Consider the following 22,051-nt stretch of genomic DNA (forward strand, 5'->3'; position numbering starts at 1 on the left):
AGCAAGTTCAGGAAGTGGCTCTTATCCCATCTTGCAAACAAGGGCAAAGGAAAATCCTTGCCAAGCTTTCACAATTCTTATGGATTCAGCAGAAATGGGAGGGGAAGAAGCTACATGGTTACCTGGGGAAAGAAGGCTTTTGTCTTCTGCAGCAATCAGCAAAAGCCCTGAAGTATGGGGTTAAATACATGAGCAGTATGTGGCAAACAAACAGTGAATCAATCTGCTTTCAGAGCCTCTTGGCTGCATCAGCAGCTTGGACACACTGCTTGATTTTCTGTCTTTAGAAGTCATTTCTGTTAAGTTTGTTTATTTATGCAGCTGATGAGGCTCTAGCTTGTAGTACCTTATGTTGTTTGTCCTGCTGCAGAGCTCTTTCAGAACTATCCTTAAAAACAGTTTTCCAGAAGGGCACGTGGGATTTCCACAGGGTGTCACAGCAAAGCCCTGGACAGGTGTTGGTTCCACATGCAGTGAGTCCTTCAGCTGGCTGTGCCAGTTCCTGTCCACAAAATTGCTTGTGCCTCTGGTAGCCTCTAATTTATCCTATCAAACCAGTTTGTGGGGCTGCATGTGAAATGGCTCACGTAATTGGGTTAATAATGGTGGGTGGGGGGCAGTGCTTTATTCTGGGCTTGTTATTAACTTGGGTCTGTCCACTTGCCTGGTTCATCACACAGCTAATGCAGGTTGAAACAGCTCCTTTGGGAAACCTTATTCTCCTGAATCATGTGGTTAACAGTGGTCAGAGGTTGCTTTTGATAGAGATATATGTTGAAAACCTCAATTAAATTTCCCCCCAATTAACAGTTATCCTTGTCATGGAGACATTTTTACAAAGGGGCATCTTTCCAGCCATAGTGGGCTGAAGCTAACTTGGCTGGCTTGTCACCCTGAACTTTTATTTAGGCTGAGAACTTCTCCTGAAACTTCACTTGGGTAGCCTTTTTGCTGGCTTAACTATGTTTTTACCTGAAAGCATAATTTGTTCCTCCTAAGAGGTCATCAGCGTGTTTAGAAATGGCAGGTTTTAGCACTGCAGAGTGGAAGAGAAGAGAGCAAAGTGGGTCAGTGTGATGGGTCAGCTCTGGAATTATTGAATCCATTTGTGCAGAATGGATTTTTAGAAAAATAACCTCACCACACGAGAGCTCATGTGGGTGGGTGAAGATGATTGTGGTGCATAGAGCAGTGGTGGATAAAAAACATACACTGCCAAGAAAAGATTTTACAGCAGATTTGAGATTTCTGGCCTTTTAAAGTCAGAGCCCTTTGGATTTACCTACATGAGTCTCTTATTTCTGGAGAAGGGGTTTATTTATGTAAGTGAATCTCCTGGTTGTCACCAATGCCTGTAGTTTTATTTACATCTTTGGTTGTGCTACCCCTGTTTCTTTAAACTACACTGCAAGATGCACTCCAGAATCACAGTTAGTGCACTGCAGCCACTAATAAGAGTTCAGTCTAAAATACAAGGCTAAACAATAAAGCCTACACAGCCCCATTTGAAAAAAAAAAATTAAAAATTCTCATATGGGAGGAAGTGTCCTGAGACTGGTTTAAGCTGGTTGTTTCTTTCTTGAATCTGCTCTTACTGTACTGCACCATCTGCTATTTTCAAAATAGCTTTTATTTATTTTTTTTAATTTAAGTCAAAATTAAGGTCATACTAAAGAAATTAATAAGAAATTTGGGCTTCTTGTAATAAATCAGAAGGATTTCCTTTGAACTTAAGATCACATATTTTTAGTGTTAAGATTTTTTTTCCCCTGTATGGAATCAATCTTGTGTTCAGTGTATGTAAAATGCCATCATAGGAAAGTAATCTGAGGAGCACTTAATTTTTTGTTTATCCTGGGTGTACACAACTCATTATATTGTTTCTTTTTTCATCTTCACTCTAAATTCTGTGTGTACATGTGTTCTATGTATATTTTAATGGCTGCCCTGCTGCATCATATGTTGAAAAATCTGAGTTCCTCTGGGACTGCTTAACTCACTCATCTTTTCTCTTCCTGCTTCTACTCTCTGCAGATCAGCTGAACACCTACTAAAATTCAAATTTTAAACCGCATAATTTTTAAAATTTAAAATTTTAGAGTTCTTGAAATTATATTATCTTTATTTTTAAAAATTAATTCTTTGTGTCTTTGGGAATCTTTGTCATTCATGGTTGACTTGTGCACTGCACATCAGCTTCAGCTCAGTTCCACTGAACTGCTCAGTTGTCTTCTCATCCCATGTCAGCTTTCTCTGTTTTCAATCATTTTTTCAGTTTATGTGCCGAGTTCACCTGAACTTGTATGAAAATTCCAGCTTGAATACTGAAACAGATTTGTTGCCTGGGCTGTGCATTCATCCACATCCCATCTTTGTCCCTTAGAACACCTGGGAGTTCTTTCTTTCCCATTCTTCAGCCTTTCAGGAGTCACTAATGTGCTGTGTGACAGAAGCTCCCTCCTCACAGCTGCGTGTTTGGGGTGTTGCCCCTGCAGAGCTTATCATGGCCAGAGCTGGGCACAGCTTGGGTGGGTGGGTGTGTTTTGGGACAGGAGCCTCGTGCTCAGGGCTGATAGGGGCTGAGCTGCTGTGGCACAGGGGGGTTGGACACACGTGTTGTTTCCTTCCTGGTACACGTGTGTTGTTTCCTTCCTGGTACACACGTGTTATTTCCTTCCTGGTACGTGCTGAGGGGTGACACCAGAGTGATCAAGTGCCCAAATGAGGTCAGATCTGATGCTACCAGGTGTGTTCAGAGCTGGAGAGTAACTAAACCAGCTCCTGGACCACAGAATTGGGATGAATTACCTTTGGAATTAAGGTTAAATTTAATATCATGTTTTAGTTATGGCTATGTATATGAAAACTAGGACTGTATAAAGTAAAAGTTCCTGCCTTTTTCCCTTTCTGACTGACTTGTTTGCTCGTATTGATTGTAATGATTGTCCTGCCTGCAGCCAGAAAAACTGCTGCCCATTTGGTTGGGTTTATAGGGAAGTGTTGGGTTTCTTTCCTTCCTTTTTTTTTTGGTTTGTTCAGTTAGACTGGCATTGGGCACACAGACTCCAGCTGAGGCTCCAGCTGAGCTCTCAGAGCCGTGCCTCACCCAGAAGTAGTTGGGCAAGTGCTTTTCCATTAAAGTTGAACAAAACCATCAATCAGTATTTCAAGACAGTAATCCTGGCCTTGGAAAATAACCAAAGAAAGTGTTCCCACTGGCCATTAAGTGCTCAGGCATCAGTGTGGGTATGTGATTCTTAGTGCAGTCCTGCACTTTTCCATGCCCTGATTTCTGTGCTGTGTCTCTTTCAGAGCTGGGCTGGCCTCTGCAGAGGTCCTGTGCCTTGTCCTCATGCACCATGTTCCCAGAGATGTGTGATATGGTGTGCTGGAGCTCCTGCCTTTGCATGGGTTCTCTGTCACCCAGCAGGTTGTGTTGGTTGTGTGCCAAGTGAAAGCAGAGCAGAGATGCCTTTGCACAGTGGGGTTTGGGGTTTGGCCTTCACCAGTTCCACGGGTTGCACCTCCAGCTTTAGCACAGATTATGGAAAATCCAGATACCTTAGTGACAGCTGAGAGTTGACTGGCACTTCAGAGACAGCAGTTTAGCTGTCAACACAAGCTGTAATCACAGAACTGCTTGTTTTTCAGATTAAAACTAATTCTTTAATGTGGCTGCGCCTATTATCAGAGCCTTTTGGATAAAAGGTGGCATCAACACAAAGCTCAGTTTTACTACACTCAAACTACTGGGTAGCAGCTGTTTCCACTGATGGATAAATAATGATCCTCTTCAGAAAACCCTGTTGCTTCACCTTGATTAATATGGAAAGTATTTAAGAAACCTCAGTTTAGAATCTAGAAGTTCTTGTTGCAACTTCTCAGCATCATGAGGTGTGCTTCTTCTAGAAGACTTCTCTCTCCATAAGGTCTTGTGTTTAGATAAGTGGGGTTTTGTTTGTAATTTTCTTAGCTCATTAAATACCATTTTAGGGATTGTTTTTAATGGTAACTGGACATGAACCCCCTGCATTCTGCAATGATCTCTGACATTTCTTTTGGCTGAGTCGCTAAACTGTCCTGCCTTGATGTCTCTGTAAAATTACTCTTGCCCATTACCTTGCAAGACTTTGCTGGAAGTGTCTTAATATTTTATAAAGGTGTTCTTGCCCCTCAGCTGAAGGTTGAAAAGTCGGCCCATAAATGAACATGTGAATTATTTAGTATGATGAGGTTTGAACAAGCCTGTGTATGTGATGAGCTTTTGATTGTTGTTCCTTACCCCTTCCACTAAATGAATGGAAATGCTCCTCCTCTGACTCTTTTTCCCCATCCCCGTACCCCTGCCCTGTGTCCCAGCCCCTCCACTGTGGTGTGCCAGGGAATATGGTGGATATAATAGTGCAGTGGTGACCTGATCGTGCTGGAGAGCTTTTCCTTTGTATACAAAAACCGCTGTTCTGTGGCTGTGGTCTTCACAGGGCTCTAAATGGCTTCTAGCACATCTTGGCCTCTCTGGTGTAGGGAAACCCACATCATGTTCTGACTCTGGTAGAAGATGGACCCATCAAGCTTGTAAGTTAGGAGGACTTGCCATCTTTATTCATTTAAGGCAGTATGATTTTTATCTTGATTACTCTGTTCTGTAGTGAGGTGCATGCTAAGTAACAGTGAAATGGACTCCTTACAAATTTCTGGGGCTGGTGGAACAGACCTTTCCTGTTGAAAAGGTATTGCTTGTGTTGCAGCTGTCCAGAGCCTTCTGGTTTTGTTTTTTTCTTTATGAGTCAGTGGGTAGTGCTATGTTATATAATGGTGTAGACTGTGGTTTGATGGTTTTTTGAAGGCTAGTTAACATGCAGTGGTTGTTAATAGTAGGACTTGCTGATCTGGTCTAAAAATCACTGTGCATGATCAATATTGTGAAAAATTGAATTGTACCATGCTTCTCTACTTGTTGTCTCCATGGTGGATCAGGCAATGCCTGTTAGCACCCACATTCTGCTCAATCTCCCAGACTCTTGAGTCATACTGATTTTTGGGTCACTGTGTCCTTTTCTTCCTGCGCTCTGTTAATGTGAGAGAGATGTTGTGATTCCTTTTTTTTCTTTTTTTTCCTCTCCTTTGGATTCTTGCCACACATAAGTCTTGCTGTGAGGATTTGGACTGAGTTTTGTCTCTTTTGCAGTTGCAAGTACATTATTAAAAAACATGGACTAGCTTCTGAGCGAGGCTGCAGCCAGGCCTGCCAAGAGTCCTGCTCTCTGTGATGAGCATCATCTGCTGTGTCTGTGCAGGGGCCAAACTGACTCTGCTTCATCTGCTGGGCTGAGGGGGAGGCCGTGAGCAGCAGTGCCTCACTGGGGGGTGTGTGCTGCTGTGCTGCATTGTGCAGGATGCAGTGGGACACTGCAAAGCTCATGGACCTGAACCCATCCAGCCCCTACTTAGGGAAGTTTGTGCTTTGTGGGGTAAGGTGGTTTTATTCTCTGTACAAGCATTGCTCCTGTAGTGCAAGGTTTAGCTTTCTATTGCATTCAGTCTTTTTGGCACCTTGTAGAAGAAATAGAAGCTGTTGCAAGCAAGAAAAGTTGGGGATGATTCTAGCTAGGGCTTCTTCATATCCCTGGGCAAGTGAGTTTTGGTTTGATTTTTTTTTTTTTTTACCCTTGACATGTTCTGGGCAGATGTCCAGGCCCTTGAAGTTCTGCCAGGGAGATGCTGTAATGTGTTGAGCACGCTGTTCCCTGGTCCTATTCCTGTCCTGCAGTTGGTGTTGTGACTGTACCTAGACAGTTGTTCCATGCCAGGGCCGTGCCTCCCCTATGCCCACATCCCCAGTTCTGTAACAGAGCTTGCTGTGGCCACTGAGCAGCTGTTTTTGTAGGCTCATTATGGGAACAGAACAGTGTTGCAGCACTAATAGCTGATTTGATTCTAAAGCATGATTGAATAAAGGAAAGCAAAGCAACCACCCTGCTCTCACCAAAACATGTGATGTGTATGCAGCTTCATAGGGCTTGGCATAAATGCTGTAGAACTGAGTGACAGCTGAGATGCTCCAGCATCTCAGATCCTTCTTGGGGCAGCATTTTCTCATGGCCAGGTATTTACAGACTTCTCATGACCAGGCATTTGATTTCTGAGGCTGTAGGAGCACCAGAGCTTCTGAGCCTTCCTTTTACTGGGGGTAAAGGCCTGTGTTCACTGTTCTGGACTGATGTACACCAGAAGCACATCCACTTGCAGAGCCCTCCATCCACTGGAAGATGGAGTCATCAACAGAGGGTGGTTCTGCTTCTCCTGTGGCACTGGTTCCTGTCCCAGGTTTATGGTTGTCCTGTCCCTGCCTGGGACTGTTCAGCCCAGGACGATTTAAAAGCAGTATCCAACTTCTCTGTGCACCAGATTCCATCTGTTCAGCCTCTGGTGAACCTACCTTCCCCTCCCCTGACCTCATGCTCTGCTGCTGCCCAAGCCCCATAGCTGGCTGAGCAATAGCAGCCTGCTCAGCACAATGCATGGAGAAGGCCCTGCCTCCAGCTGGGCCAGCAGCAGCTCTGGGCTCTGCTGCTGCCTCCACCCTCCACATCCCATTCCCCAAGCACTGGACAAGCAGAGTTTGTACATCTGTTTCTGCTAGACTTTGGATTCAATAAATCTTATAAAATAATTTTGTTTGTTTTGTTATTTCAGTGTGTTGACACAAGTTCTTGTCCCTTTGCAGCTAGTGTTTGCACACCACTTGCCCTGGCATGGGCAGCTGTGGGAAGTTAGGATTGCTGGCCAGGGGAATGGGAAGAGGAATGCCACAGGCAAAATACTGGACAAGAACAGAGAGGGCAAAAAAATGACAAGTGTTCCAAAATATGAAAGAGAGAAACTTTGGAAAGACTAGAGTGGTCACTGGGGTCTGTCCTGAAGAATAAGTCTCAAACTCTCCCATTAGTCATGATACAACAGAGACCATCCCTGTTTACAAATCTTCAGATTCTTTCTGAGGAACTTCCATCTGCCCTTCATATGCCCAAACATACTGCACCATTCCTTACAGCTTCAGATGCCCCAGGTGTCCCTGACTGCAGGGAGGTTGCCACTGAATGTGGGGTCAGCAAGGCCCTGCCCTTTGCAGCAGCTCCTGCACCCATTGAATGCTTGAGCTGAGTTGCAGTAGAATGTGTTTCTCCTTGGAATGTTCATGGGCAGGGAATGGTCCATGTGTCAGTCATAAAGTTCATCTGTCTGCCAAAATCTTTAGCTCAACAAGTGCAGAGCAGGAAGAGTCTGACGTGTCTGCCTATAACTCACTGGAAAAGTATATTTTCCATGATCACTGGGCCTTGAGTGTCAGTCTTTGGCATGTCATCAGAGGGGATCTCAGTACAGATCCCTGTGCGTGTTGGTTTTCCTGTTCCCTTGTGCCCAGTGGCAAGTTTGACATGTTTGAACCTTGATGCACTGGGGGATGTCATCACTTGGCTTTCTCCTCCACCCTGTGTGAACAAAGCATCAGGCCAGAAAAGGCGTGGTGAAAATACTGCCCTTGGTAAATCCATCCATCCATCCATCCATCCATTTCTCCACCTGATGCTTCACACTTTCAAGGTTGAGCAGCTTGTCCAGGTCCTGGTTTACCTAGGTGTGTGATGCTAGTTTTGCCCAAAGCTTACCAGAAGTTCTGTGTTCATTGCTGGGGCTCTTGAAGCAGAGAGCTAAATCACCATGTTATTTCCCTGGTGCTGAGATGTAAATGGTCACCCAGCTCAACAGAGCCACTTCCCACTTGCTGCTTTTTGAGGCAGTCTGATCTCAGGTACAGAAGTCAAGATCTGACCAAAGATTTAAGAGTAAAGCAAGGCTGATGTTGAATGGGAAAGCTGGGATTGAACAGGGGCAGATATAGGACAGTCAGGGACAGTAGTAGCACACTACATCTAACTCTAGTGCTTGCTTAAGAGTGAGTGTTTATCAGTGTGTCCTGTAACTGTGTCCTGAAGTAACTCAAGTCCTTTCTGCCACGTGTCTGGCATTGCATAATTCTGACCTGTTTATCAAGCAGCAGCAATGGAACTCGCTGTTCATTTTTTTCCCCTATGTGTTGGGATCAAGGTAGTCTGCCAAGAAGGTCAGCATATCAACTTTTTCTTGTTAGCAGGCCAAACAGAGCTTCAGTTTGGTGTTGAACATACAAAAATGTCCTCCCAAGCCCTACTCATGGGTTTTGTTTTTATTTCTTCCCTTTCTTTGATTGCACAATCTGAGCTATTCTGCATCTTGTTAGTATATATATATACGTATATTTTGGGTTTGGGTGTTGAAGGGTTCAATTCAAAGGGATGTAAATTTAACCTCTTTTTGCTCAGTAGCTGCTGAAGTCCTACCTGTAGTGGTTGTGATTCTATGTTTGCATGTTCAAAGTGCTGTCTTCAAAATGAGCTGTATTGAGACCAGTCTTAGAGTCAGGACCTTGAGGTTCTGCTTTGCCATATGGGCCAGGTGGCCAGATCCTTTCTGTTCTCTGCTGTCTCCCTTGTTTCAAATGATGTTGTGCTTTTGAAGAGAGGATGGGGAAGGGAAAGGAAAAAAGGAAAGAACTGTAAATTGTACCCTGCAGCCATTTGATTTCAGCCTGCAGTGTATAGTCCATCAGGAGTCCATGGCCTGTGTTTTATAAGAACAAGCACATTCTCCAATTTGGTCCAGATTTCTGAAATTTGAGAGGAATCTGCACTTGCACTTGAGAGTTTTTAGACTTGGTCACAACTGCATGTAGGTGCTGAGTGTCCATTGCTCTAGACATGGCTGTGACCAAGAGACCAGAATGGGTGTTCCTTGAACAGCCTTGTTGGAATGAGCTACCAGTCACAAACTGTCAGTGAGTGGGTTCTCCCAGGGTTTTCTTAGGAGCAGCTGCCTGCCCCTCTCTATCCTGGGAGGGGCTGCTGGAGCTGCTGGGGATTGTGAGGCTGGAGGTGGTGAGGGGAGCTGTGGGAGATGCACATGAAAATCTGTGCAAAGGGAGCATTGTCACAAGAGCAGTGATGCGTTTTGGAGTGATGACAGTGACTTCATGGAAACATCAGGTCAGTGGTAAAAAGGACAATGAAGGGAAAATGCTAGGATTAACATGTAGAGGGCTTGGGAGCAGTGCAGAGAGCAACTGCAGCCTGCTTCCCTTCTCCATGGGGCACCTTCATCTCCATTCTCACAAGTGACACTTCCAGAGAAGGTTCAGATGATGGTGGTCAGAAAAGCAGGAAATAGCTAAATAAGTTAGGAGTCATCAGCCTGGAAAAGGGATAATTATGAGGATTTTGCAGAGGTCTGCATACTGATGTATGTTATGAAGACACCAAATCTTCTTTTTGAGGATTTGTCATCCTCTCTCATGCAAGAACTATGGGATATATCCAAGTAGTAGGAGGCACATTTTCAATGATTGCAGATACTCTATCAAACTCCTTCTTGCAGGACACAGTGAATGATATGAGTGTTTATATGTTCTTAACAGAGGACTGAACAATTTAATGGAAACAAAATCCTTTCAGGAGTACTGAGTGAACAGAATCTCCATCTGTCTGTGCTTGCAGGTGGTTGGAGAGTGGTAATGCTGTTCAGTCAGGGTGTGATCCGTGCACATCCTGTACTTCTGCTGTCTCACTTCTTGAAGACCATCCTTGTCCAGGCTGATCTCCTATCCCACAGGGACAGCCATTGTAAGAGCATGTGGGTGTCACCTCATCTCTGCCTTCCAGGTCACAACAGTGACTTCAGTACTTGAGAAGTACAAGTGGCACAGAGGTTAAACTGTCCAGAGAATTTGCAGATGCAGCTGTGGGGAGGGATTTCAGGAAGTTCTGATGCAGTATTTATTAAAACTCTGCTGGATTTTGTAGAGGAAGGAGCTGTTGAGTCACTGGAGGCTCAAAGGGAGTCGTGGGAGTCCCAGAGGAGGTTGTAATAAGCTGGGCCCATTCCTAGGTGGCGATAGCAAATTGTTAATGATGCAGGAAAAGCCCAAGTTTTCAGGAAGTGTTTTGAGAAAAGTTGGAGTCTGTGTTTTCAAAATGCATGTGATGAGTTGCTCCCCACTCTGCTGGTAATCCAGGATAATGCAAAATGCTTTCAATATGGACACACTGTTTAAACCAACAGGCCCTGAAAACTTTGACCTAGAAGTACTAGAACTGCTGATTCTTGTTTTTAATTCAGATTATTAGGAAATTTCAGAAGGCTGGCTGAAACTGGTCAGTGCTGGAATTACCCATGTGCCACTGCCCTCATGTTTATTTTGGGCAGACTTTTAGGAATAGGCATCTGTTTTTTATTAATAAATAACTTAAGGTTAGGCATATGATTAATGCCACTCAGCTCATGTTTACAGTGAGTACAGTAAGTTCACCCAAACAACTCTGGCTTGTTGTTTAAGATGACCATGGTGATGTGATAAGGCTGACAGTGTAGATTTAAAGCCCCTAGTGTGGTGCCAGGTCCAAGTTCAGGACTACACAACATTTGAGTTGAAAAAGTAAACTGTACGTAACATCAGCAAAGTGCTGGGTGAGCAAGTTTCCTTAACTGGTTATGTTAGTGTTTTGTGGGGAGAATAAGATTCAAAACAAGCTGTTTCCAGGCATTGTTGCTGTATGTGCCACATTTGTCGTTTTCTTCAAGGTCTTTATTCAGTCATTTTTCTCTGGTGTTCCCCACAACCGTTGGTGCTACAGCAAGAACTGACACTGTGAAGCTCAAGTCATAAAGGAGCAGGAGGAGGCTTTTTTCAGTAGTATCTGTAGGTAATGAAGCCTTTATTTCTCACACTGCAGAACCAGTAATGTCTGCACAAGCATTTAGTGAGCTCATCCTCATGGCTGGACACGCTGTTGTATTTCTTATGGGAGCCTTACCCAATACATGATGTGTAAGCACTTCACTGCTTAGATGCAACTGATGACAAGTTCTTGGTAGGTGCTTTGTAATGTCAGTGTTTTGTATGCAGAAGATCTAGAAGTTTGTATTTAGACTGTATTATTAGTACGTTAAGAGATAAATTGATTTCAGTTATCATCTGAATTATAACTTCCCAGCAGCTCCATTGGAGAAGGTCTGCATTGACACTCATGTAACAGGTCTGGTTTTGGGGAGACTAAAATAGTAGATCCATGATGGCAACAGAGCAAATAAAAGGGATAGTGGAAAGGAGCCACAGTTTTAAAAACTCAAAAATATTTCAATGATATTTTTACTGGATGGAGTCTTAGCAGTGAAAGTTTGACAATAAACTCTAGAGCCCCTATCACTTCCTCCTTTGTTTTGGCAAGTCAGTTTGGCATCGTTTTTGTGCTTGCTGAGGGTGCTGCCTGTGCTGTTGTCCCTGTCTTTCATGAAGATTTGAAACAGGACTGGTGCTACTGTCAGCAGCTTGTTTGGAGCTGATCCGAGGGAAGACGGAGCTGACTCTTGGGACATCTCAGTCTGTTCCTGTTGGATGTGTGGGGCTAAATAAAGGAAATTACTCACCATTTCTAGAGCAGAATTTGCTGGGAGTCCTTCATGGCTTTCACTCCCAAAGTTTGCTCTGAGGTCCAAAATCTTGGACTGTGGCATGTTTGTCTTGCTTCATTCCCTGACTTTCCCACTGGCATTCATTTGGTGTGGTACAGTGAGTGGGGCCTTGGACATGCACTGACTGTTTTGTGCTTTTCTGAGAAGCCCTGAGCATGTGAGTGCTGATGCCTCAGTGTTGTGGAACTATTTACAAGATTGAATTTCTAGATGCCTTCATGTTGTTGTTGGTTTTGGAGGAAAACCCTGGCTCACAGAAGTGTTCCAGCCCACCTTTGCAGGGCTCTGCTCCGTAGTTCTCAGGGTGCTCAATCTTTTTGTGCCTCATTGCAGGATGTACATTTCCTGCACAGACTCTGTGTTTCTTACATAGTCCCTTTGCCAGAGCCATTGCTCCACATTTAACAGAATCTGCACCACCCTTTGGTGTATAAGGTCAGAGGACAGCCAAAGCACCTTCTTTTGCTTCCCTAAGGATCCAGCCTTATGCGTATAAAACACAGGTGTCTGTTTTTAATGTTGTATCACTTTCTGGTAGAACTCTGTCTCTCTATGAGATGTGGCTTTGATGCCATTCAGAGGAATGATCCAAATGAAATTACTGGGATATATAAAAAAGAACAAGTGGGCAGGATGCAGCTGTAACCCTTAGCACAATGTTACTGGCAGAAGAAATAAAAGATATTAATATTAGAACTGAACACTTTGCATTGAACTCCCCTTTGACATTTGAGGGTTGTGTTTTAAGCTGTCTGCAGAATGGGAAATATTGTATCCCAATGATACAAAGAAATAGAAATCCTTAGATTTCTATTTCCATATCCATAGAAATCCTTATCAACTCATGAAAGGGAAATACAGATTTGAGGATGCAGAAATTGCCTCTCTCCATTTGGTACACCCGTGACAGTGCTTACAGACAAAGCTGCAACTGAGAATTATTTTGTTAAATGCTTTTTTGTTTTGGGAAACACTAGTGTTTTACAAAAGGAGATTGTTTCACCTCAGGCAAGATAAAAGAGAAACAGGTTGAAATGCAAATGATGTGTTCTGATTAAAGACCATTAATTTATTTCTATTTACCGGTATGTGAAAATTAATATTGGGATGAATCAGGAATGGGAATCAAATTTGAAAACTCCCACAGAAAATGGTGTCCTGAGAGCTGTGGTAGTTCCATGTGGTTCTGCTGACCTGGCTTCACTGCTGTCCTGTTCTTTTGGTTGTGTTTTGCAGGATGGGATAAACATTCTTATGGGTACCATGGTGACGATGGGCACTCCTTCTGTTCCTCGGGGACAGGGCAGCCCTACGGCCCCACCTTCACCACTGGAGATGTGATTGGCTGCTGTGTCAACCTCATCAACAATACCTGCTTCTACACAAAAAATGGCCACAGTTTAGGTAAGTGAGGGAAGGTGTTCTCAGGAGAGGGATGCTCCAGCCCTGCTCTCGCTGCTGTTTAATCCTTTGCTGTATTGTAACTCTTGTCCCACACCTGTGAGTGAGGTTTAAATGGCAGAGGAAAAGAGCACTCAGCAGCTGTCAGCAGTTGTAAATTTGCTCCAAGACAGAAATGCTTCCAGCAGGTAAAATGGTTTCCATGCTGCTCAGTTTGTTTTGATATATTAGAGTTTCAACCACAGCTTCTTCTGCTTTGCTACTGCACAGTGGGTGGGAGGTTGGATAAGATGTCTAATGGCTGGACAAGAGGGAAAGAAAGGAAGAAGTGGGAAGTTTAATTAGTGTGTTGTGCAACTGCCTACAAAGGCACGGTACTGGTGTCTTCATTTTTGAAGGGATTTGTCCATCTGAAAGCCTCAACATGTTGGTCGGAGCATTCCCAAAGCCAGATATTAATTCAGTATAAGAGTGGTCTGACTTAAGCATTGAGCTACAATTTGGTTCATTCCACACTTGTTTCAGTAACTGTCTTAAAGACTAAAAAAAAAAAGTTTTGCCCAAATTAATACCTCAGATGTTTTCCAGGCAGCTGTCATATCTTATTTGTCTAAAATAGAGATTTTTGGCCATTTTCCCCTAAAATACTGTTTCCTTGGATGACATGTTCTCCACCCCAGATAAATTCTTGTCTTTCTGGTTTTTTAACACATAAAGATATGCAGTAAATTTTTGTAGGTTCATCTCACTTTTTGTACTTTGATTCATTTGATTTGGCAGGGAGGGATGAGCACTCCTTTCCTTTGCTTCTCCTTTCTGTGTCAGTTCTACTTCATTGAATTCAAGATTAAATTGGTAGGAAAATATCACACACTGCTCAAAACACTTAACAGAGCAAAGATGTTTTGAGTTATTGGCTGGGCTGAAGGAGGGAGTGGGATTGGAGTGCAGTGTGTGCCTGGAGAACACAGAATTTCTGGTGAGCTTTTGGGAAAAGTACTGGGCTCCCCAATATTAGAGAGAGATGGACTTACTGGAGAGAGTCCAGCAAAGGGCTGCCAAGGTGATGAAGGGTTTGGAGCATCTCTCCTAGGAGGAAAGCTGGGGGAGCTGGGGTTGTTCAGGCTGCCCATGTCAGTCCAGTGCTGGTGAGACAAGTAGAGGCTTGAAAGCAACAGCTGATGGTGTAGAGCAGGGGCTTTTGATTAGGAGTGAGACAAGATAAACAAGAGCAACTGAGATAATGAAACAGTTTTAAAAATATCACAAAATGTCTCCTTTTAGTTGCTGTCCTATATTTTTAGCCTGTATTTCCCTGTAGTGGTTTGTGCTGTGCTCCTCTGGATGTTTTCTGTTGTTTAAGTGGATGGTTTTCCAACCTCACTGTTTTTCACCCTGATGGTGCTGTTACTTTTCATCGTAACAGCGGTGTAAGAGTCAGGAGGAGGCCAGATCTTCTATTTAATGAATACAAGTTTATTCATTTGATATTTAATTTCTTTTTAATGACCAGAGTCTCCACAGTATAATCTGTATCAGTTGAAAAGTTGCTGCTTTCTCTTCTCTGTTTTGTACCCAGGACTGTGTTGTGCCTGGGTGTCTGGGCAGATGAAGCCAAATAAAGAGCCCAGTTCAGTAACTTCTGAGTTACCTTTTGTCATTACCACCCTCTGATTCTTTACCTCGTGTCCTTGCTCAGAGACTTGTTTGGTTTGGGACATTCAGAGTTCTTTACAGCAGGGAAGTTACCTAGTCTTCCTTTCTTAAACTGAAATGTTCCTTTTCCTTCAAAGATGGGGCTTTTTTGGATGGAAAGCTCGTGTTTTTCTAGTCTGATATTGAATGTCCCCTTGAGGAACAGCCTACCCCAGTGGTGAACAATGCCACTGGGAAGAAACAGGAAAGGTAACAACAAAGTTCCCATGCTTAGAGAGCAGCATCAGTTATAAGCATTGCTGTCCCCTGGGTGTCCTCTTGAGCCCTTCAGATGTACAAGACATGAGCTGTCTGAGAAAAGGACAGGTAGAAGCCTCTCCTTAGCATTCACAGCTGGCTCCTGTGGGTAGCAGCTTTTCTTTGAGATAGATAGAGAGAGGAGAGATGGTTTGGTTAGAGGAGACAGGAGTGGAAGTGCAGAAGGGAGCAGCAGACCTCAGGCCTTGCTGGGTGACCCCACAAAAGCTGCAGGAACATTTTATTGCCTTTTCACAAAAGCAGAATTAAAACCTCATCTGAGGAGGCTGCTGGTAAGGGCCAGGAGTGTCTGTTTGTGTCACTGATAAATAACAGCATCCAGGAGAAGTGCTAAATGCAATGCTGAGGAGAGGAGCCCCTTGGCCAGGGGCTACACAGCTCCTCGTGGACACAGAGCAAAGGTGTGAGGAGGGGGTGAGACAGGGGTCAGCAGAGGAACCAAATGGAGGCAGGAGCAATGATTTGTTTGGAAGTCAGAATGCTTTCTTCCCTGAAAGAAGCAGCTCCTTGAAGGTCTTGAACTTCCATGATATTTAGTGCTAGCCTGAGAATCTCAATTCTGTGTTGGGTAAACCCAGGGTTTACCAGGAAGGGGATGAATGTGTGTTGTTGTAGGTGTTCCCTGACACATGAAGCTGTGGAAGCCATGTATGTCTCCTCCTAGGAGATGAGGTAATTGTGTAATCCTACTGCAGATGCCAAGAATATTCATGAGGCTAATCAGCCCCTTTGTGAGGCCAGTTAGCTGGAGAGCAGGGTTTCAGAGTTTGAATTTGTCTTTCTTTTGATGGAATTACTGTAGCTTTGTCTTCCTAATTCACTCTTCACCATTTAAGTCCTCTCCTTTTCATCTATTGATTAGACACCCCCCTTTTGTTTTCCTTGCAATTTCTTCTGTTGCTTAACTATTATCTTCCATTGTCTCCATACTTTTTCATTTAATCAGATCCATCAGGAGCACTGTATAAGAACTGTTTTCTTGGCCATCACAAATTCTGGATGTTCTGGTTGGAGCTAAGTCTTGAACTTTATTTGGAGACGTCACATGAAAACTGTTTGACATCGTATGTAGTCTTAATTCTCTGTTCTGGAAAATGTCTTGAATGTCTTCTGGCTGCTGATGAAACACTTTTGACAAGTTCTGAGCAGAGTCCTGGCAGTAAAAAACATAGTGAGATGTGGCTAGAAGTGTGATGAGAGTGAATTTGGAAAGAAAGAGGGAGAAGTGTTGGGGCACCAGCCATTAAGCAGAAGTCTTGGACCAGGACATGAGGAGGAAATGTGACTGCTGCAGGTCTCTGGGTTTAAGTGGATGAGTTTGCTCAGGGACTAATGTAGGAGTGTCTCAGATCTCAGACTTTGACAGCAGACCAAGGTAAATGGAGCAGCAGGGCTATAAAAAGAGCATGCAACCCTCTGAAGTCTTGGCATAGAAAACTTCCCGTAGTTTGAGTTCTAGTGCAGGCTTTTGGAAAGACCAGGTTAACCTAAAAAGTAAAATATCCATTCTGCAGCCAGTTTAGAGACTGGGGAGAACATTAGGAGTAATGCTGAAACCTGTTGTGAGAAACATGCAGGTGTCAGTCCCACATTTAATACATTTGACCCCAAAACTTCAAGTGAAGTTTGCAGACAGCAAGAGCATTGGGATGTTCAAAACAAGACTTCAGATTAATCAGATTTAAAACCACAGAATCCTGGAGTGGTTTGGGTTGGAAGGGACCTTTAAGATCATGTCATTCCAGCCCCTGTGCTGTGGGCAGAGACCAGGTTGCACTGGGCCCCATCCACCTTGGCCTTGGACACTTCCAGGGATGGGGCAGCCACAGCTTCTCTGGACAGCCTGTGCCAGGGCCTCACCACCCTCATTCACTACCAAAATGAACAGAAAATACCAGGCTTGGCTACAGCCTTGTCTCTCTATGAGCAGTTTTACCCCATGGCCTGGTTGGAGGATCTGTTTCCAAGAGCATGTGGAGCTGTGTGGGTTTGACAGTGCTTCTCCTCAGCAGCATATTGGAGAAGTATTCAAGTATTTTCCTGGGCTGGCATTTCCTGGTCTGCTCTTTAGGATGCCCACACTGCTGAAGGAGTTGTTCATTGCAGTCCAGCAGCAGTGCTTGAGGACTCCCTGGATCACAGCTCCCTAAGCAGGTGCTGCAGGAGTTCCCTGCTGTGCAGGCAGTGCAGTGCTGTGGCTGATTACCAATGTACATTGTCTTGTGCAAATTGAATTCTGTAAATGAGGCAGAAAGGATGGTTGGTGCTGGGTGGAGAGCAGAGATGGGCTGGAAGGTCCACGAACACATTCAGTGCATGGGGTCATGTGTAGGTGCAGTCATGGAAAGTGGAAGTCCTTTGTTTGGTTGGCAGGTGAAAATGTCATTCACACTGTGCCCTAGCACTGAACCTTCATTTAATGTCTTTATGTCACTGCCCTTCACACACTTGCTCTTGCTTCCTGACCTCCTGATTTGTCCAGTCCTTAGGTGTTTAAGAAGGTTGTGGTTTTAAACTGGATCCAGGCTTTGGAGGGGCTGCAGAGGAAGAAAACAGTTTCACATTCAAGCTGTGATTATTTCCCATTCTACTATTGGCTTTCCTGAATGCAGATGTGTAGCAGTGCAGATGCAGAAACTCTGAGCAGACATGTCTGTGCAACAGACCAAGTGCTGTCTGCATAAAGCATTTTATTAGTCTGAGTTACATAACAGAATGTGGAAAACATACATTTGTCTCATTTTAAAGGCAATGTAATAAGTTTATTTATAGAATCATAGAATTATTTTCTCTGGGAGTGATTTCTGGAGGTCAAGCATACAACACTGCTGAAAGCAGGCCCAAACTAGATCATGTTAGATCAGAAACTCATTAAGTTTTTACTGTTTTCAAGAATGGAGATCACCTGGGAGCTTTTCTGGTCCTGATTCAGTGTTTGACCAAAATTCATACTGAATTTTTCTCATTAGAATTTCCCATGTTGCAGCTTGTCTGTGTTGCCTCCTGTGTCCTGCCACCTTGCATCTCTGAGAAAAGCCTTTTTTATACCCTCCTATATGACAATTGTAGGCAGCAATAGGTGTCTGCCCTAATGTTTTTGAGACTGAACAGAGACTTTTCCCTCAGCCTGTCTTTGTCGTGCTGGCCTCTGCTGGACTCACTCCAGTCTCACTGTGTCCTGTGTTGGGGAGCCCTAAAGTGAACATCACAACTGAAGAGTAGACTAACCAGTGTTGGAAAAGAGGGGAGAAATCCCATCCTGTAACCTGCACTCTCACTAATACTCAGGATGTGGTTGATGTCCTTTGCTGCAAGGACCCACCACTGGCTCCTGCTCTGCTTGTTGCCCAGCAGGACCCAGAATCTTTTCTGCAGATCTGCCTTCTCTCCAGTCAGCCTCATCCTGTCCTATTTTTTGGGAGTATCATAGCCTGGTGGCAGGGCTCTTAGGTTGCTTTTGTTGAGCTTTGGGAGGCTTGTGCTGGATCATTTCTCCAGCTATGGCACTGTGCCCTCCAGCCTATTGTCCACTCTCCTGTTTGGTGACACCTGTGAGCCTGCTGGGATCACACTTCATCCCATTGTCCAGGTCATCAGTGAAGACAGGGAACTGTGTTGGCCCTGCCGTTGATCCCTGAGGGACAACTCTTGGACTTTGAGCTGCTGATGACAACTCTTCCATCCTGACAGTTCAGCCAATTTTCCACCCACCTTGCAGTCCATTCAAAAACCATGTGCTTGTCCAGGTGCTGGAAGCAGCTTCCAGCCCCCTGGAAATACACAAGCCTGGCCACCTTTGGCTCTGAGAGGTGCTGGGGGCAGAGGAAGACTCCAGTGGAGTCTCCAGCATGCTCAAGGAGATTGGCCTCATTCTGGCATAAGAAAAACAAGCTTTCATCCACCTTTTCATCCAGCTGAGCAAAATAATTGCAAAGTGAAAAAAAGGTTTGAGTGAGATGCAATATGTGGGCAAAGTGACAAGGTGAGAGAAATGCTTACTGAATGTTTTCCTCAGCCATGTGTTCAACATCACCTGTGTGCACAGTCTTTGGTTGGGTTGTACAGAGGGTGCTCAATAAACAAGGTCCAAACTGCCAGGATGTTCATTAAACCATACTGACTATCTGCCATGATGCTAATTTGTCTTTATTGGCTGTTTATTTAGTAAAATATTCAGGATTTATTTACGAACATTTGATTTAGATCTGTGCTGTTTTGAACAGAAATTGCTTGTTTCCTATCTTGACTCCTGAAACTGGTTTAAATTACCATTTCAGGCTGATCTGGTAACATTACATTGCAGCTCTGGGTTAAAATAGTCCTAAAATTAAAACCAGAGGGTGGTGTTCTCTCTGCTTCCTTCCAGTGCCAGGCAGAAGTGAAGGAGGAGAGGTGGGACATGTGTGAGAACTGGGTGTCCTGGTGTGGGTACCAGCCTTCCTCTGGCTGGGGACAGGAAAGCATTCTTGGGAACACACGTGGGAAATAACTGCAGCTTCCAGACTGACTCCTGGAGTGTTAGCTGGAAGCCTGATGAGGTGATGGCAGCAGTGTCCCCTGTGCTGCTGCTGAGGGTGCCCCAAAGCCGGGGCTGGAGCTGCTGCCTCTGGCTGCTCCTGTGCCCAGCATCTCCCTGTGCTGCTGGATCCCAGCCTGGCAGGAGAGCCCCATCCTTTGGAGCAGTAACTGCACCTGAACAGATGCAGAGCTGTGCCTGGGCTGGCCTGGCTGTGCTGAATGTTGTCTCTAGCCAAAGCTCTGTTAACCATCCTAGGCAATGGCTGCCTCAGCTTAAATGCCTCTTTTCTGATATGCCAGATGTAAATAAAAAGGGAAACCATACACTTTTTTTTCCATCTTTTCTATTTGGAGCTGTGTCAGCTGAGTTGAGGATGGGGCTGTTCTTTGCACAGTTTCTCAGGTGCTCCCAGCTGTAATGCCAAGTGCTGAATATTCATTCCTCTTTCTCTGGCTGATAAGAAGAATCAGTTACAGCCTAAACCAAAGCAATTTTATACTATAACTCTGTTTCTAACACCAAAGTGAGTCTTGAAAACTAACTCCTTCCCAGCAACAAAGGGAGAAGCAAAGGAAAGAGGAGCTGCTTTTAGAAAATCAATTTTTTCAGGAGAGATGTTGAAAAAAACATTTAGGCTTTTTCCTGAACCTTTCTCCAGATGTAAAACCTTGCAGAGGAGGGGACTGGGGAGGGAAGTTGCTTCTAAATACATGAGGTGGTGAAATGCAGGGTCAGAGCTGGGATTTGAAATGCAGTAATGTTTTATAGCATGTTAAGGATGTAGGCAAGCAGGGAAAAAAAATCCTTTGTCTTTTTAATTCTAATATTTTTCCCCCCACAGGTATAGCCTTTACAGACCTCCCTGTAAGTACACCTATTTTCAGTATTTTAAGTAAGGATGCAAACAGAAGGGAGGGGGAAGAGTGTGGGGGTGTGATTTTTTTCTGTTTGATGCCCTGTTGAAAAAAAACATGATAACACACATTACTGAATGATGTGGATGCTCCTTTTTCTGAAACTTCATAATCCTGTGACTGGGTTTGTGGGCTACTCACATGCCTCCTGTCATCCCTCACCACCTCTAAGAATATGTTGCTCCTTCTCCTGGAATTAAAGCAAGGATGCAAACTTCATTACAGGTCATGGTCTTCCAAATGCAGCTTTGACTCTGGGGAGGAGAACATGTGCATTGTTACACTGATGTCTAGTCAGGTCTCACAAAAGCACAGGAAAATGTTCCCTCTTTTCTAGACCCAGGTGTTTCTGGACAAGGAGGATGTGTTCAGTGAGAAAAGGTAAACCCAGGTCAGGCATACACCAACAATCCACTGCATCCATCTGTCATACACAGGACTTCTTGTCCCTAAGTTTGCACTCTTGTCTTTGTACTTAAATACCCCAAATTAATTTCCTCTGACAAATTTCTTAGTTTTAGTAACTTTTTAGGCCTCCAAAGTGATCCATTTTCTTGGCTGACTTCAGTGTTGTGTGGAAGAAAGGTTGCTTTGCTTTGTTCTGTACTTACTATCAAAAAATTCATCTTGTTCCTCTAATTTTTGTATTGTGAGAAATAATGGCCAGCACTCCCTGCTGACCTTCCCAGTGGGATTTAGGGCTTTGCAGATTTCTCCCATATCCCAACTACAGCCTGCACTTATATTGCAGTTATTTGATTGGCCTTTTCACATCAGCTGTCAATACAGGGTGTTTGGGGTTTTTTTTTTGTCCCAGGGTCTTTGAACTTGGTAACATTGCAGTGTGTTCTAAACCAGAAATTCTTTATGTGGGTTGTTCCACAGCAGTTCATTCACTTGGTCCAAGTACGGTTTATTAAAGTACAAGAACAGTTTGCCTTTCCATGAAGATTAACCTTTTGGAGTGAGGTACTGTGATAACCTTGCATCCACAGCAAGAAGATGCTTCTCTGATATACCCCTTAGTTTTTGGTGCTGTTTGTTTTCCCTCTGGATATAGATTGCATTAGTAGTAGAGATTTACCATATTCCTTCTAACTTTTTCACCACTTTGTCTTCCCATTTGTTTAGACTGCTTCCCCTTCTGCAACAGGAGCAGTCTCCATGTTGAGATAGACAATGGCTATTTAGGCTCCTGTCAGTCAAAAATAGCTGTCCAGCACATGGACACTGCTTTGTCATTTACTGCTCAAGTGTTGCTGTGCAGCTTCACAGATTTGGCAGGTTCAATTTCCCTGTCCTGCTTGGCTTAACTTGCATCCTGTTGGTCCTGGAGTGCACAGTGAGCTGACACAGGCATTTCATGTTCATGTGTAAGCTGTTCTCCTTGTGCTGAGGCTTTGTTAGGCACAGGGGATGGGCAGCTGCAGAGGCAGAGCAGACAGAAGGGTGTTTGCTGCACTGAGGTCTTGCAGTGCCACTGAGATGGAACTCAAAACTCTCCTGAGCCCCTGGCATCTCCCTGTCCTGCTGTTTCCTGCTATGCTCAGATCATCCCCACAGCATCTCAGCCTTCTCTGACTGTGTGTCTTGTGCAGAGATGTTTAGTGTGAAACTGGGAGAAGATCTGGCCAGGGTAGTCTTTGACAGATGCCGTGGTGGAATCTCCAGTGGATAA

The 22,051-nt window shown here is 44.2% G+C and overlaps 1 protein-coding gene across 5 annotated transcripts in view; it reads left to right on the top strand.

Moving 5' to 3' along the window:
- The window catches only part of RANBP10 (RAN binding protein 10), a 74,671-nt gene that overhangs the window by 23,135 nt on the left and 29,485 nt on the right, over positions 1 to 22,051 (top strand). For all 5 annotated transcript variants that reach the window (XM_039721243.1, XM_039721242.1, XM_039721244.1 and 2 more), the window contains exons 4-5: positions 12,802 to 12,969; positions 20,301 to 20,323. In XM_039721243.1, coding sequence (XP_039577177.1) covers positions 12,802 to 12,969; positions 20,301 to 20,323 — 191 coding nt within the window. The remainder of the gene's footprint in view (positions 1 to 12,801; positions 12,970 to 20,300; positions 20,324 to 22,051) is intronic.

The sequence above is a fragment of the Passer montanus genome, unplaced genomic scaffold, assembly GCF_014805655.1.
Source record: "Passer montanus isolate IOZ18808 unplaced genomic scaffold, ASM1480565v1 scaffold45, whole genome shotgun sequence".
Taxonomy (NCBI): Eukaryota; Metazoa; Chordata; class Aves; order Passeriformes; family Passeridae; genus Passer; species Passer montanus.